The 18,222-nt window shown below is 45.2% G+C and overlaps 1 protein-coding gene across 2 annotated transcripts in view; it reads right to left on the reverse strand.

Moving 5' to 3' along the window:
- Positions 1-1,636: 1,636 nt before the first annotated feature.
- Positions 1,637-18,222, reverse strand: part of RTRAF (RNA transcription, translation and transport factor) — a 92,077-nt gene continuing 75,491 nt past the window's right edge. The window contains exons 6-8 of one of the 2 annotated variants that reach the window (XM_069208634.1): positions 12,438-12,506; positions 11,007-11,055; positions 1,637-1,986 (exon numbers count right to left, since the gene is read on the reverse strand). In XM_069208634.1, coding sequence (XP_069064735.1) covers positions 1,832-1,986; positions 11,007-11,055; positions 12,438-12,506 — 273 coding nt within the window. In that variant the 3' untranslated portion in view covers positions 1,637-1,831. The remainder of the gene's footprint in view (positions 1,987-11,006; positions 11,056-12,437; positions 12,507-18,222) is intronic. The other variant, XM_069208635.1, reaches the window with a different exon arrangement.

The raw sequence follows: 18,222 nt of genomic DNA on the forward strand, positions 1-18,222 counted from the left end.
CTTAAATGACTCCTTAGGCAACTATTTAACAGATTCGGGTTCTTGGATGACTAATGAGTATTCTCCACCAAATGTGGATTCCTAAAATTCAGTACCCTGCAGTCCCCTCTCCATACTTTTTTGTGATTTTCCAATCCACTGAGCATTCTCGTCATCAAGATTTCTTTGAAAAGTACATTTACCTCTGGTACTTGTTGTGCAGGCCAGTGCATTGCCTTCTTTTTGAGACCACCACAAGATGTTTTAATCCTTGGTTTTAGGTCGGGGAACCCTATTAGAATCAGAACATATAGAGTGGCCTCCGGTGAGAGATGTAGGACATCCTTGGAGAACTGGATCTTCACATCTTTCCTCCGGGTTGAGTCCTGATTAGTAGGCCTTTTCCAAGTATCCATGAAATCTGCCTGCTTTCTGATAGCAATGTAATTGGGATTTAAGTTCTCTCTTTCAAGATAATTTGGATTCGTTTGAGGAGCCTGATGATGTTCGACCTCTTAGCAATTTAGGCCTGGCGTTGTCATTAACATATCCCTATTTTGCCAATAACTTGCTGAATCCGGAGATCTAGTTGATTCTCAAGTAGCTTCAGTACCTTGCCAAAACTGTTTTCAAGACAGTTTGTTTTACTAGTCACACCCTCTAAGACCTGCTTCACAACTGATTCCTCACCCTTGATTAGTTTAATTTGGTCATTGAGGACTTAAATATGAGATGTATTATCAATTTGAGCCACTTCATTTGGCAGAGTTGCTTTATTTCCCCCGCCTTTCCTTTTTTGCTGGAGGTGGGCTAACTGTTAATTGTTAGAAACTGCCAACGGGGCGGATACGTCATCTGACATGCAAGGATTCAGATTTTTTTTTTACTGCAATATTCTTTCACTGTTTCCGGTCTATCAAACTAAAGTGCATATATTGTTGGGAGCACCTCTACAGTCGCCCTTTGTCCCCTATCCTTTCTTCTGCTTCAGTGATCTCCTAATTTATCCTAGACTTGGTCCCCATTAGGTACCTTGCAATGGAGTAGTAATACTAGGACTGTCCCTCTTTCAGATCTACTTTCTTTGGGAAATTCTGCTTTGCAATATTTCAAATGGCCAGATATACACAAATAGGCACACGTACGTACCCAAAGTCCAGGCGAAAGAGTGGCAGCCCAGCCCAGACTCGTCCGGCCACAGACAGGCCCGCCCTCGTCCTACACTGCGGGATAGACAGGAGCGCTTTTAGTGAGTCGGTGAGGGCAGCCCCACCCCACTCTCCTGATTATGTGGCGTCTCCAAGGGTGAAGTGAAATTAAAAACAGCATGAATAACAGTGCTGATTAAAAACTAACATTGAATCGTGAATTACCACCAAATCATTGCTCGAACCAAATACAAGAAAAACTGAACTGCATTACCAAGAGAGCCTAGAGAAGACTTCTTTTCTGGTAAACAAAAAATCCATTTTGATACAGTAAAGAGACACTTGTGTGGGCGAAGTCAGTTCTTTTTTGTGATGCACATTTATGTGTCTAGTTTCTTTTAAACTCTTAACAGCACTGCAGTTTATGAGTTCACAAGCCTCACAGAAACACATCATACTGCAAATATGTTAACTTGGTTGTTAAGCACTTCGTGGACAAACACTACTACTGTGGTTAATTTTACCAACTTTATTAAAGAAATATGTTGATGGTAGACTGCAGATTTAATCCGCAATAGACAAGATGTTGGTATTGAAAACAAATACTGATTCAAATATCGATTCAACAACATGACATAGTTGTACACAGATCCTAAGTTGCAGTGAGTACACACAATGATGATTAAGCTGAAGTAATGAACTTTTCATCTTCCCACTTTTCCTAGTCTGTAATCTGTTTTTGGGTCTGCAATCACTGCCTGAACAGCTACAATAGCTTCATTAATTCTTGTTTGGAGATCTCGGAGCTCCTCAATGTGGAGTAATCGAAGAATTCGAGCAGCTTCATTAAGAACAGCATCTAGATTGACATTAAATAAAAACACCATCAGCATTCAACTAAGAATTTATTTAGATAAAGACATTTCCACATCTTGCAGTGAATTCCTAGATCACTTAACCAGAAAGGAATAGGTTATTTATCTGTAACAATAGTTTGCCACACTATTCTAATAAACATGTTGGGCATCATCCTGTTACCTAGTGGCTTAGCAAAACATATTTTCATCAGCAACATTTTTTGTTCATTGGTCAACGGCACAGTCAAATCGATTTAGACTTTTAGACATGAAGCACACAAGGTCCTATTTTTTCTACTGTTTTATGTGTCAAGTTATAAGTGTGTAAGAATCTAGTGTGCTGCACTCATCTTAACTGTGGTGATCCAATGTCGCTATAGTTGATGTTTCAACCACTTATAAAAAAGAATATTTAAAAAAAAAAAAAAAAAAAAAAAACTTAAGTGGTGTCCTCCTTAGGATATGATTAAGCAACACCCTTGGAAACCACACTCGCGTACAAGGCTAAAAACGTCAGCCAGCATCTGCAGGAAAAGCGGGTTAAGAATTCCTGCATTGTGAGCAATCCTGCCTAAAAACAGTAAGCACTGCAAATCTTCATCAGTGGCTTGTGCAGATGTTTAAAATGGCAGCCCCGTTGTAGCATAAATAGGGGGCACGTCCCTATGCATAAGCTGTGGCTGAAATGTTGATTATAGTCTTTAGATTGTTTTCCAGGCCAGTGTAGGTTAGTTACATGTCTAAATAACTGGACAGCAGCTCTTTGTTGTTTAAAACATACACAGCTATCACCTGTTATAATTGTTGGAACAGTGTTACTTCCTACTGCAATATTACTTCATACTGCAATTTTGGCTAAGTCTACATGTAGTGCACCACAGGAGAAGAGAAGGATCACACCTTCAGGGCTGTGGCACCCATTTACCTTGCTTCCTCGTATATCAATAGACTCTACTCCATCATAAAACAGAACATATTACAAATACCTACTTCTTATATGCCTGCAGTTATTTGCATGTTTTATGGGGCTATCTTGTCCATGAAGTTTCAGAGATTGACTTTGTTTTTAGAGAGGTATCTCTTGATAACTTTGATTGTACTGACATTGAGCTGGTCAGACTCCCCCAGCAGTGTCTAAATGGCTCACCGATTCTCTAGAATGCGCAACAGCGGAGGAAAGTCATCTGCGGAGAGTCCGAACTGATGTCCGAGCAGGGCCTTGAGGTGTGGGGGAGCATGCTAGACAGGTTGGGTAATCAGGGAGTAGGCAGGGACGATGATTGAGACTGATACAGCAGGTGTGGATAATGTTCTATGAGAATCCTTCTGAACCCCTGTTGCAAGCGATCTCTCCATGGGGGATGTAGGAGTACCTCCCTCAATGTAAACACCCTATATAGGACATCAGTGTTTGTAGGAGTCTGCCGGGCGCTGTTTTTTGCAGCTCATCTTCCCCGGCCTCCACCGGTGATCTTTCTCCTCAGCACAACACATTCTAGATCTCACACCAATGCTGAAATGTTTCGTGATATTGCGCACTTGCACTGTTTGTTAGATGAATTCCAATGAAAATTGAATAAAACGTTAACAAAAAATAACTTTGATTATACTGCATTTCTGATGTTGAGCTACAATTTTCCATTAACAACAGAAGTGAGATCAGAGCAATCAACAACTCAACTTTCTTTGGTCGAGATTGCCCTCTGAGAAGAGTTCTTGCATAATGAAAAAGGTCAAACCATGGCCAAGCCCTAGGAATGTCAAGAAATGGGGCGCTGTTCCATAGATGTATTCAGGAGCTTTTCCAGACTGAATCCCGCTAGTCAGATGATTGGAGAATAATCCATTTATAATTTTTATTCAGATTGGTCCAGGTTTGACAAAATACATGTTTCATTTGGCAAGTGTAAAAAGAAGTGCCAATGTCCAGTTCTTTCAATTTCATCCAGGCCGAGCAGTGAATGAACTTCATCTGCTGCCTTTTAAAAGCCTCTACAACTACCAAACAAATACTCAGCAAGCATAGAACCAATGGTAAACCCACTGTGTCGAGGGTAAAACAGGGGAGCCAGCTTTGGCAAACAAGTTTCAGGCTGAGCAGTAAAGGCATTGGCCAGAAGAACGAGTTACTTACCTTCGGTAACGACTTTTCTGGTGGATACATTAGCTACCTGTGGATTCCTCACCTAATGAATACTCCCATGGCGCCAGCATTCGACGGAAATCTTCTTCCTAGTCTCTGCACGTCGACGAGGACGTCACTCTAGCCCACGCGACGCCGTCTGACGTCATATAGGCAATAAGAGGTCCTCGACGACGTGCCGACGTCAGTACCAACATTTTTTACGTGCATGAGAACAACCACCCAATGCAATGAAAGAGCAAGGCAACATCCCATAACCTTGTAAAATACACAATATTGCAATGAATAGCTGTAAATTTAATATAACGAACAAATATATGCAAATCATGTATGTACACAAAGATATATACACATATATATATATATATATATATATATATATATATATATACAGATAATATACACACGTATCCATATATACAACGTCTATTGCAACCTTGAAGACCAAGAGGAGCGCACTCAAGGATTACTTGGTAAGACCAGAAAGGCAACGGGGAGGGGGGTGGGACCGTGAGGAATCCACAGGTAGCTAATGTATCCACCAGAAAAGTCGTTACCGAAGGTAAGTAACTCGTTCTTCTGATGGATACAACTACCTGTGGATTCCTCACCTAATGAATAGAGTCCCAAAGCAGTACCACGCCCGGTGGCGGGTGCCTAAATGGTCAAACCAAGAAATCCTGCAGCACTGACTGTGCAAAATGGCCGTCCCTTCTGACCTCAGAGTCCAAACAGTAATGTTTCGCAAAAGTGTGAAGGGACGACCAAGTTGCGGCCTTGCAGATGTCAACCACAGGAACACCCCTGGCCAAGGCCAAAGTGGCCGGCTTAGCTCTGGTGGAATGAGCTCTAATGCCCTCAGGAGGGTCCTTCTTTGCCAAAGAGTAACAGATTTTAATGCAAAGAACCTTAGAGTGTTCCTGCACCTGGAGAGTGTTCTCTTGTGGACTGCCTTTCCTCTCCTCTTGCCCACGTACCCGATGAACAGCTGATCCTCCAGCCTGAAATCCTTTGTTCTATCAATAAAGAAGCTCAACGCCCTCTTTGGGTCCAGACGGTGCAGTCTTTCTTCCGCTTTAGAAGGATGAGGCGGAGGATAGAACGTGGACAAAGTAATTGTCTGAGCCAAATGGAAGGGTGAAACAACCTTCGGGAGGAAAGCAGCCTTGGTCCTCAACACCACCTTATCCCCATAAAAAGTTGTATAAGGGGGCTTTACCGATAAGGCCTGCAACTCACTCACTCTCCTTGCAGATGTTATAGCTACCAGGAAAACTGTTTTTATAACCAAATACCTTAAGGGGCAAGAATGCATAGGCTCAAAAGGGGACCCCATAAGGAAAGTCAGGACCAAGGACAAATCCCATTGCGGCATAACAAATGGTTTTGGAGGATATTTATTTAGAAGACCTTTCAAGAATCTGATAACAATAGGGGATTTAAATAACGATGGTTGGTCTGGAAGACAAATGAAGGCTGACAAGGTCGACAAATAACCCTTAATGGTAGCCACTGCACAACCTTTCTGCGCTAGAGAGAGAGCAAAAGACAAAACGTCCGATAGATGAGCATGTAAGGGATCAATCTGCCTCTCTCCACACCACGCAACAAATTTAGACCACCTATTAGCGTAGATAGATTTAGTGGAGTGTCACCTGGCCGCTAATATAACATCCACTACATCAGGCGGGAGAGAGAAGGAACTCAGGTTGCCCCGTTCAATCTCCAGGCATGTAGGTGCAGACTCTGGAGGTTGGGGTGTAAAACCTGCCCCTGCGACTGCGAGAGGAGGTCTGCCCTGAAAGGGAGACGGAGCGGAGGGCACATTGAGAGTTGGAGAAGGTCGGAGTACCACACCCTCCTTGGCCAATCCGGAGCTATTAAGATGACTAGCGCCCGGTCTTGGCGAATCTTCCTCAATACTCGAGGAATCAAGGGTATGGGAGGAAACGCGTAAAGCAACTGGCCGCACCAGGTTATTTGAAACGCGTCCCCTAACGCTCCCTGCATCGGATACTGGAGGCTGCAGAATAACGGACAATGCGCGTTCTCCAGAGTGGCAAACAGATCTACCCGAGGAAACCCCCACCTTTGGAAGATCAAACAGGCTTGATCTGGATGGAGACGCCACTCGTGGTCCGCCGAGAATTGGCGACTGAGACCGTCCGCACGTACATTCAAGACCCCGGCCAGATGATTTGCTACCAAGCAAATCTGATGGTCCTTTGCCCAGGACCATAGTCGAAGAGCTTCTCTGCAGAGAAGGTACGACCCTACTCCTCCCTGTTTGTTTATGTACCACATCGTGGTAGTATTGTCCGTCAGGACCTGTACCGACTGACCACGAAGGGAAGGGAGGAAGGCCTTGAGAGCCAGACGTACAGCCCGTAACTCTAACAGATTGATATGAAACATCTGCTCCTCTGGAGACCAAAGGCCTTTGATCTCCAGATCCCCCAGATGAGCTCCCCACCCTAGAGTGGAAGCATCCGTTATGACCGTGGCCACTGGTGGCGACTGCGCGAACGGCTTTCCTTGTGAAAGATTGTTGCTCGCAATCCACCACTTCAAGTCCACAGCAGCATCTCTGGAGATCTTGACAGCACCTTCTAGATCTCCTTTGTGTTGAGACCACTGCCTTCGGAGGCACCACTGAAGAGCCCTCATGTGCCAGCGAGCATGCGTGACCAACAGAATGCAGGAGGCAAACAGACCGAGCAGACGAAGGACCTTGAGGACTGGAACTACCGCTCCATTTCGAAACATTGGAACCAATTCCTGAATATCTTGAATCCGCTGAGGCGGAGGAAAGGCTCGACTCAATGTTGTATCCAGTACTGCCCCTATGAACAGGAGGCGCTGAGAGGGCTCCAGGTGAGATTTGGGCTCGTTCACCGAAAAACCCAGGTCGAACAACAACTGAGTCGTGGACTGCAGATGATGCGACACAAGCTCCGGCGACTTGGCTTTGATCAACCAGTCGTCCAAGTAAGGGAATACTGCTATCCCCTTCCTTCTGAGCTCTGCCGCAACCACCAACATCACCTTCGTGAAGACTCGAGGTGCTGAAGTAAGACCAAACGGAAGGACCGCAAACTGATAGTGCTGCGATCCCACCATAAACCGGAGATACTTCCTGTGTGACTTGAGTATCGGGATATGAAAGTAAGCATCCTGCAAGTCGACAGACACCATCCAATCTTCCTTGTTCAACGCCCAAAGCACCTGAGCTAGGGTCAGCATCTTGAACTTTTCCTGTTTGAGGAACCAATTCAAGATCCTCAGGTCCAGGATTGGTCTCAACCGACCATCCTTCTTGGGAATCAGGAAATACCTTGAGTAACAACCTCGACCCCTTTCCTGCTCTGGGACCAACTCTACCGCGCCCTTTGAAAGGAGGACTTGTACCTCCTGTTCTAGCAACAGGAGGTGTTCTTCTGAACAATAAGATGGGCGGGGCGGGATGAGGGGCGGGAACTCCCGAAAGGGAAGGGTGTAGCCTTTTCCCACAATACTGAGAACCCAAGTGTCCGTTGTAATAGTCTTCCACTTGCGGAGAAAATGCTGTAATCTTCCCCCTACAGGAGAGGAGTGAGTGGGAAATGGTGGAAGCCTAAGGCTGCTTTCCCTGCTGCACCCCTCCAGAGGACGAGGAAGAGGCAGAGTGCTGCTGAGAGGCTCCTCTGGTGCGGGCCCTCCCTCTCCCTCTAAAAGATCTATAGGGATGGGAAGAGGCAGGTTGCTGGAATCTCCCCCGAAAGGAAGAGGAGGAAGAGCCACGCCCAAATCCACGAAACCTCCTGAAAATCCTGGAAGAGGCAGAGGAAGAAGGAGCTTGGAGTCCTAGCGATTTGGCTGTGGCCCTGCTCTCCTTAAAACGTTCCAAGGCCGAATCTGCCTTGGCGCCAAACAGCTTGTCCCCATCAAAAGGGAGATCCAATAGGGTTGACTGCACATCTGCAGAAAACCCCGAATTACGGAGCCAGGCCTGTCTCCTTGCCACCACAGTCGTGCCCATTGCTCTGGCCACGAGTCGGTCGTATCCAGCCCAGCCTGAATAATCTGGGTTGCAGCAGCCTGGGCATCTGAAACAACATCCAAAAGACCCCGGGGAAGCTCCGTAAATGATGAGGAAATGTCATCCATAAGAGCATGAACATATCTCCCCAGGATACAAGTTGCGTTGGTGGCCTTCAACGCCAGACTGCAGGACGAAAAGATTTTCTTGGACTGCGCATCCAGTTTCTTCGAGTCTCTGTCCCCAGGCACGGTCGGGAAAGAACCAGGCGCTGATTTGGATGAACAGGAGGCCTGCACCACCAAGCTCTCCGGTGTAGGGTGCCTAGAAAGAAAGCCAGGGTCAGTTGGTGCAGCTCGATACCTCCTGGCTACGGCTCTATGAACCGCTGGGGAAGATACTGGTCTCTTCCACACCTCTAGCACCGGATCCAGCAAAGCGTCATTAAAGGGCAATAGAGGCTCTGCCGCAGCTGAGGCCGGATGAAGCACCTCTGTCAGAAGGTTCTGTTTTGTCTCTGCCACCGGCAAAGGCAGGTCCAGAAAACTAGCTGCCTTCCGTACCACTGCGTGAAAGGAAGCAGCCTCCTCCGTGTATTCCCCTGGAGACGAAAGATCCCACTCAGGGGAAGTGTCCAGCCCTCTAGTTCTCCTTCTTCCAGGACTCGTTGGTACTCCTGCTCCTCTAATAAACGGAGAGCACGTCTCCTCGAATTAAGCCTCTGCTCGATACGCGGAGTCGACAATGCCTCCGCCGAAGCCGAAGATCGGCGCCGATCTTCAGAAGCCACCGACGCCGCGTCCGGCGCCACAGGTAACTTCGGCGCCGATGAAAGAGCACTCGGAGCGGATGGACCCACCGGAGTCACAGGACGAAATCCCGACGTCGACGGGATGGAAATCTCCGGGGCCAATCCCTCCGAAGCCACCGGAGCGGCCACCGGCACCGAGCCCACGTTCCCAAAAGGGAGAAAGGGCATAAAAGGTGCCGGCCGTAGAGGCGCAGGATCACCCAATGAAAAGGCCAAAGGGCCAGCCGGAGCACCCCCTGGAGCCATCTGTTGGAAGATGGTATACATCGCATTTAGGAATGCGGTACTATCGGCTCCAGGGGTGGGAAAAGCCGGATACTGGGGTGCCTGTATCGAAGGCGACCCCGACGCCGGCCTCGACGCCTGCGACTCCGGGGACAACACCAGAGGCTGCACCACTTCAATCACCGACGCCTGTCCAGGTGAAGTCGGTGACGCCGGAGAGGGCAACGGCGTCGATGGATGCGGCGTGACCGTGGGACTGACCTCCCAAGTCCTCCGGCGCCGTTCCGAAGACCTGGAACGAGTCTCCTTGCTCGAATGGCGCCGTGATTCTCTACGGCGCCGGGAGTCTCGATGACGCCGATGCCTTGGCGAAGAAGACTTCTTATGATGTTTTTCTTTCTTCGACTTCGCCATAAACAACTTCGCCTCACGTTCCTTGAGGGCCTTTGGATTCATGTGCTGGCATGAATCGCAAGTCGAGACGTCGTGGTCGGAGCTTAAACACCAAAGTCAGTCGGTGTGAGGATCCGTAACTGACATCTTGCCCCCACACTCACGACAAGGCTTAAAACCCGACTTTCTCTGCGACATTATTACTGCAGCGAAGGACTACGCAGCAAAAAGTACACTGTAACCACGAAAGTAACAGTTGCTCCCTCGAAGATAACCGTTTCGAATGCACGGAAAAAAGGGAACTGACGTCGGCACATCGTCGAGGACCTCTTATTGCCTGTATGATGTCAGACAGCGTCGCGTGGGCTAGAGTGACGTCCTCGTCGACGTGCAGAGACTAGGAAGAAGATTTCCGTCGAATGCTGGCGCCATGGGAGTATTCATTAGGTGAGGAATCCACAGGTAGTTGTATCCATCAGAAAGAACAGATATTCTGCTTCTTGGCCAACTTCCTAAAATGTAATTGGTGCTCTAGGCCTTCTGAACACTCTCCATTACTCCTTGCTTTTCAGATGCATGATATTTCCAAAGCCTGAGAACTGGTTTCGGGATATACTCATTTCACGTTTCCATTTATTTTAAACCTGGCCCGTTCCCGGGATTTGTGGCCCATCATTTAATAGCAGCTAGAAATGTAAAGGAGCAGACACTGAGTTGCCTTACTCAAGATGTTTAAAGAAATACAAATAAAGGAGGATTGTGTTGAATTCGGCATAACTGGCCAGGTCTGTTGTACCATTGCCTTTTCTGTACTTGGTTCCATCCATGTTTTGGACAAGACGTTTGCCATGAATGAAAAAAAGACAACTTGCATGTCAAATAAATGTTTGTTTTATAGATTAAAGTGTAGCGCACTAGTTGCTTCACAGATGCCGGAAAGCAGTAGAGAGAACAGAACTGACTAAGTTTAGTACTATTATCCTGAAGGGAACCCGGGTCAATCTACAGGTTGAGGGTTTCGGCAAAATGGATGAAGTCAGAGTTTGACCAATATTTTGAGTACATTTGAAACTAAACCTGTTTGGGACCGTTATCATGGGTGCAGAGAAAATCTGCAATACCTCATAAAGCTTATCTAAGAGGAGATCTCGCGCAGACTGCGATTCAACACTGCAACAAAACATTTTCCTTGATAACCAGTGGGAATAGAACTTGAATGAACAAAACCTTCTACCCGGCCTATACAATCATCACATACTTAGCTATGACCGTCGTGAAAGGACACACTTTTTTAAATCTCTTAAAGTTAGTTACCAAAATCCGTACAACTTGTATCAAATGATAGTAGCATACAGACTTCAGAAAAGTCAAAATTATTTTGAATTTAACTTAAAAAAAAAAATGATGTAGGCAAGAAGGAAATCGCTCTTACCTCCTGTATCGAAGCCAAGAACGTGCTTTTCTAGTGCAATAGGCAAGCCCTTAAAGAAAGCACAATATAATTAACACTATGCAAAATTGTTCAATATAAAATGTGACCGCACTTAAAAATGGCCTTCAAAAGCTTTTAGTTTTAGTACAGTTGTGAAACTCCTTGCTGCTTGAAAATTATATCTGTTAACAGAAATGTGGTTTATATACTATCCCAGTCTCAATTCTAAGCACACATGAAGTATAAACATACACTTGGCTTGGCGGCATCAGTCTCTTAACAGAAATAACATAAAACGCGGGAGGCAACAGGATAGAGAGAGGGGGCAAAAGGCAACATGGATACAGGGAAGGGGTGGGAGGCAGCACAGAGTGAAGGGTGCGGAAGGCAACATGGATAGGAGGGTGGGAGGCAATACAGATAAAGGGAGGGAGCGGGTGGCAACACAGGTAGAGGGTGGGGGCAGGAGGCAACATGGATAGAGGGAGGCAACATAGATGGCAACATGGATAGAGAAGGGGTTGGGATGCAAGACGGATAGAAGAAGGGGGGTGGAAGGCAACACAGATAGAGGGGCAGGAGGTAATATGGATAGCGGAGCGGGCAAGAAGCAACACTGCTAGAGGGTGGGGGAGCAGAAGGCAAAACAGACAGAAGGAGGGGTGGAAGGCAATATGGATAGAGGGAGGGGTGGGTGGCAGCACAGATGGGGTGGGACGCAACACTGATAGAAGGGGTGGCGGGAGGTAACAGAGGAAGGGGGCATGAGGCAAGATGCATAGAGGGAGGTGTTAGGCAAAACGGAGAGAGGTAGGGGACAGGAGGCACAACAGATAGATGGAGGGGACAGGAGGCAACACAGGTGAGGAAGAGGGTGCAAGAAGGACTGGGAGCAAGCAGACAAACACATGCACTCGCTCTGAGTGCTTTTACAGAAGCAAAAAAATAATCTCCAGAACACAAACAGTGGTGGAAGGTCACAAGTACCTTGGTCATCCTCCAGGAGAGGGTCAAACAGAAGAAGATGAGATCCCCGCACAGGTTAACAAATCAGCAGCAACCAAATGAGAGTAACAATATCGCAGAAGTGTCAGCACAATGCACTGTCTCAGGAGAGACCAAAAAAAAGGACTGGCCATGCGAGGTCCATAGACACATAATGCACCAACATATTCAAACAACCTTCTTCACATCAGTAACCCTAAAGACCTATGGGAGAGAGGAAAGAGGACTCTGCCCAGTCTTGCCTAGTTTATGCAAGGGGGAGGAAGTCACTTGGCACATAGGATTATGGTTTCATTCTTTATGCGGTGCTGCTATAGATTACGGTTACCATTTAGTGCAGAATATATATAAGCGATAAACACCCTAACCTCAGTGTTAGTAAAAAAGGATAACAAAAGGATTATAAAAAATAAAATAAAAACATACCTCTTTGGACTGATTTGCCTTTGTCACAGCTTCCTGACTCAGACGTTCCTGTACAAGGATTCGAATTGCCTGAAGCGAAACACAAAAGTTCAAGCAACTAAGCTTTGTAGTATTAAAAAAGAAAAATACAGTCAACCTCAAGAAACCTATTAGGTGGCAAACTCTTGGTGCCCAAGCCATGAACTAAAACTCCTTAATTTATTTGGGCTAGTTTCAGGTACATCGTTGGTATTCCTTATGGTAGTAACCGGACCAATTAAAAAAAAATGTAAAACCGTGCAACAAGTTTCAGAGAAGGGGACTATCTGCAAAGGACATAAATAAGAGAGTTACAATTCTTTCGAGCTTTCCAAAAATGGGATTTTCAAAATTAGATAATTTTCTGTTAACAAAATAAGGAAAAAGCAGTCAATTTTGGGTATCTGCAGTTAATTGGTAACATGTATTATTTATGCTATCAATGTCGGTTTGTGATCTATATCTATGTTATCCCAAAGTTTCCACTAACAAAAACACCGAATTTGCACAGCTTTTCTGAGAATAGAGTACAGATCACTCAGCAGGGGTGGAACCCACATCATTTTCAAATTGGCTAAAAGCATTCTGTACCTACCATCCGAAAAAACTAAAATATTTCTCAAGCAGAGTTATAGCAGCACATCTCAGAAAAACAGAGAACTGAATTTACTGACAGGTCACTGGGCTACGGCCAATAATGCAAAATATTGCTAAAATTCAATACAACTGTAACAAAATACATGGTGGTCTTATCAGAGTCCTTACCAAGGATTTTACCAGTGAAAATGGTAAGATATATATAGGTGTTTTTGAGTCATGGGATAAGGAAACAACCAGAACAGCCACCAATATAAGTCTGGCTTCAACAATACTTATAAGCCCAATTCCACAAATGAAGAATTTGCAGTTTCTCAGCCGGGTTGACCTGAAAAACTCTTAGGAGATGACATTTCTGATAAGGAGACACTTTGGGGAGCCACTTGATGGATTATATAGATTGTTATTACAATTATTTCTAACTCAAAATGTCGTAGGTCCTACGTGTAAGGCTTACATTTAGCCTTCATTTTAGTTTTCTTTTTAACTTAGCATCTTTTTCTAATGTTGGTTTTTACGTATTTTCCTAATATGAGGATGTGCTCACACCCATTAATTCTGGGTAGGCATTGTCCCCGTCTGTAGTCTGCAAAATATGTTCCAGGGTCATAAAATTAGAACACGGTCCCCTTGTTATTTTGTGCTTGTAGGAGACAACACTTTCTCCCCAGACTAACTAAAGATGCTGTTCTGCACCTCTGGCACAGTGTGATAATGATGGTCTTTTATTGTTTAAACACCATATGTGCTGTACTTGGTGAGAGCACTTCATGCTGAGTTAATCATGGAACTGCTGTGAGCGGTGACAGAGATGCAGCCCTGCTGGCCCGACTTTCATCCTGAGAAGGAGGATAGCTGTACAGACCTCTACATTTAGACTGGTGTATTTGTTAATTCACAAAGGCAAGCTTCCGGACACCTAATTCTAAGGTATGGGGTTAGATCATTCTAACAAGTCTGGCAGAAGGGTACTTCCGCTATGCTCTCTGTAGTGTAGAGATACTAGTGATAATTAGGAGTAACATTACGACTTATTAACATGGTTGAACTGTTTGTTTTTCACCAATCTAATAATGTTCATTACAATGCATTGTTTCATCTGCTTAATAATCACAGCTCATGTTTTATTTTTACGGATAAGATATTTTCAATAAATATTTGAAAATGTATTTTTGTATCTTTTCTTTGTGACAAACGAAAGGGTTAGATCTGTTTCTGCAAATCCTTTGGGAATCGGAATTGTCATGTCTGAGGTTACCTACAACATCTATCACCCTTGAAGGTTAGGGGTTGAAGATACGGTACTGTGAGCTAGCCTAATAAATCACCATTTACTGATAATATAAATAGACTCAGAATCTATAATGTGAAAGATTTGTTGACCTAATTTTCAGTCCTACTAAATTTGTAAGAACTGTAAACCAGAGCATTATGATGCCTAAACACTGTCTTTCTCCTGTTCACATATAAAAACTGCATGAAACTCACTGTTGACAGCTTACATACTATCACCTAATATTTTTGGAACAACATTCCTTTTTGTTGTACTTGTTTATTGGTTCACACAGGAGAAAGAATGCATATGATCATGAGCCCACACTCTCTTTTCGCTCTTGTTAACACTTTATCTCGGTTGCTGCATTCTTCTACAGACATGAGAATGTGTGTTAAATAACTGGCTGCCCTTTCAGTGAGGTGCCAACGTTAATACCAGGTGCCCACCCACATGTACATGGACAACTCTGCCAGAAAGGAAATTTTTTGGTGTTCATAACAATTTGAGATACAATAAATTCTGGGGTATTGTAGGTTCCATGCAGAAAAGATATTCAAATTGCTAACTATAGCTTGAAGGCCTGGTGTTATATGACGATATGATGACAGGAATCCCTTCTCTTCTACTGGAGGACTTTGGCAGTGTCTTTAGTATTATTAGCCCCTGGGATGGGTCATTTCAGTTCCCCTCCTTCTGCCAGGCATCCCTATGGGCTGGGCTCACCATAGCAGCAGATGTAACAATCTGAAACTAGGAAGTCAAATTGAATAGGCACAGTATTGCATTGTAGCCTTTATGTAGAGCTTCAGAACCTCTTGTTGGGTGTTAAAGCACACTATCAGATGAGTAAAGTCAGAGTGCTATGCAGAATTGTACTTCGTTTTCAAGAACACTTTATATCAAAAATGGCTGTGAAGTAGACTCCCAACAGCTAGAGCATACGCCTTCTTTATTCTGTATGATCCTGCTGGGGAAGGGGCTGAGCAGACTCCCTACATAACCAGGACATCAGGATGCAGATGGTGGTGTCAGTGCCTACATGAAAAACGCAAAAGGTAGTGAGTCCACTTGAAGGGGGCGCTCGGCACCCCTGGAGACAACCTCAGAGTGGTAATTCGCAGACGGCGCGAAAAGATGACAGTTACAAAAGACTTATCCAAGCTGGACCCGAGAGGCACAGGCTTCCCTGGAAACCTAGGGCAGACACGCAGTTGGCAGGTGAGTTACAAGAAGTACTGAAGAGCGACTGAAGACATGGTGACTCTTGCCTCTGTGAGGGGCGGGTGGTGGGCTGCGTTGCTAACAGGCTGCTGGTGCCGCTAAGATGGCTAGCACAGGCTCCGTGGCAGGCAGCAGCCTGCCACAGGCTTGCCTCTTGTGGTGTCCGAGGTCTTTGTTGCTGTTCAACACAGAGCACCACGAAAAGTGAAGAGCACTGTGCGAAGGGGTGGTGGGACTGGATCGCCAACTACTGAAAATGCCATACAACCCCATGAGAAAGCTGCGTCGTCACTTAGCAGGGTCTTGAGTGGGGTGGATGTAAAAGACTGGTACAGGCCAGCGAAGGATCATGGATAAAGCATATGAAAGACCCCAAAAACCCAAGCTAGGACAATGAAAGGCCCATAAACGTCCATCAGGTGGAGGCACCCCTTTTATTTAGACATGGCCTGACGGTGGTATGGTGCGACCCTGTACAAAGGGGTCAACAAACCCTGACTGAGAATCTCAAAGAGAGACAGCCTGAGTGGGCAGAAATTAAAAATGTACCTCCTGGCTTAGTGCTAGAGGGGTGACTTTCATAAAATGTCAGAACGAGTGATTACAGAGAAACACAGATGAAGTAAAAACCCTCAGGAGCTCCACTGAAAGACTGCAGTCTCTGACTCGACTGTTTGCAGTTGGCAGATGCAGGGTGAGTGGAGCAGTAGGGCACTCCTGGCATAACAACATCTGTATGGTAGGAGTCCCGGGGCAGGAAGGGGGGTAGCGTTCAGACCTAGAACTCTTTGTTGACTTGATTCTTAATGTGCTGAAGCTGAAGGGCTCTCTGCATTGTTCTCTGTTGAAATGGTGCATAAAGCACCAGTACAGCCCCTATCACTGCCTCGATCTTTCACTTCAGAGTCAGGGATTCAATGCTTCCTACGATGAGAAAAACAGGGCAGCTGGAAATACAAAGGGACCAAGATCTTGATTTCCTCAGACTTTACTCAAGTGGTCCAACAGCAGAGCCGCACCTTTTAAAGGAGTGAGTGAACTTTGGAAGGAAATGACATCTATAATGCTCTTCCTGCCGTGCCTAAGAGCGATATCAGACAGGAACACACTGCATATTGTTTCTCTAACAGGTGTGGTAATGGCTTGAAGGCCAGACAGTGGTGCAAAGGAGGAAGGACCATGCAGAGAGGTGGCAAGTAGTGAAGGAGGATGAAAGCATGAAGAGGGGTGGGTCTGTTGTGACTTGTCAGGAGCCTTGCATTAAGAGAGGACGGTGATCACAGACAACCTGTGCATGGCGCAGTGGAACAGTCAGAAACTATTCATACAGATGTGGGATCATGGTGACTTCCTGTGGTAATGTACACATTTGATCACCTGGAAGGGGACTGAAATATGCAGTTGTAGTGCCAATGGATTAGGAGAATCAAAGCATGATCTACATTTGTGACAGTCGTTTTGGCTGTGTTATTTTTTATTAATCATTACCCACTGAATGCATTATTTTATGAGTAGAATGGATCAGCCTGCAAAACAGTATTTCTGTGAGAGGACAAATGGGGCTGGATGTGTCTGCTCCCTCCATGTAGACAGGAGGGGCATTCTTTAAGGCATGCAAAGGCATTCCAGGTGGAAGATACAAGTATGGAATCACCTGACTAGCGTAGTGCTTTACCATCGATAGTATTAGTCTCAGGTTATGTGATGGTTGGATTTTCAGGTACAAAACAACCATTGGTATGCTCCCATAGAAATGACTGACAGTTCTCCTGTTACTCTGGGGTTTATGGTACCTTTTCCGTGTTGGATTACCTTTTATCTCAGTGGGATGTGTCAGAGAATTTATGGCATAGGGTGTTTGGTAGCAACCGTGGAAAAGGAAGCTGAATCCTTAGGAACCACAAAATAAAGAAGTTCTCTCACAAGCACTATGACTCATTATTTTGAGGAAAACACAGGGCTAGTAGCATCGGAAGTCATGTTGTGGTCTTGAGACATTCCAGACAGCTTTGAGGGGACAGGCAATCTCCATAATGTTGGGGGAGGAAAATGTGGAAAACACAAGAAATCGTAGAACTAGACAGATAACTAATGGGTTCTGACATGCAGGCAGGTAGATGGATGATGGTTAAGAGGGAGAAATAGGAAAATGATGCAAAGGAACACTATTGAGCTTTGCCGCATAGGCTTAAATGGGAAACAAGGTGGGCAAGTTGCTGGACTGAATCATTATAAGAGAGGAAGAATCTAGATGGATTAATAATGCAAGGTGTAAATGGGGATGTATGATGTTGGATAGTGAAGGATTTTATAAACATATGCGGTTGAGTTGTTTTATTCCCCTAACTTCTATGTGGGCGAGGAGATATGTGATGGTTTTAGAAGGACAATATCAACCCTAATGGTGTTCCTAGATCAAAGGGCTAATTTGGAAGAGGATATTATCCTCCAGCACTGCAAAAACCATGCTTAAAAAGTGGCAATTCCTTGAACCCAAATGACTTTCCAATGGAGTTCTATAAAAGTCTCTGAGGGGGTATTGCTGGGCCTCTTTTCTGTATGTTCCAAGTGGCTAAACAAGAAGGCGTTTCCTCCAACCCTAGGCCTTATTAAAGCTGCTATTGTGATGCTAAAGAACGAAGGGAAGCCACCAGAAGATTGTACCTTGCATAC

Source organism: Pleurodeles waltl, chromosome 9 (genome assembly GCF_031143425.1).
Source record: "Pleurodeles waltl isolate 20211129_DDA chromosome 9, aPleWal1.hap1.20221129, whole genome shotgun sequence".
NCBI classification, from domain to species: domain Eukaryota; kingdom Metazoa; phylum Chordata; class Amphibia; order Caudata; family Salamandridae; genus Pleurodeles; species Pleurodeles waltl.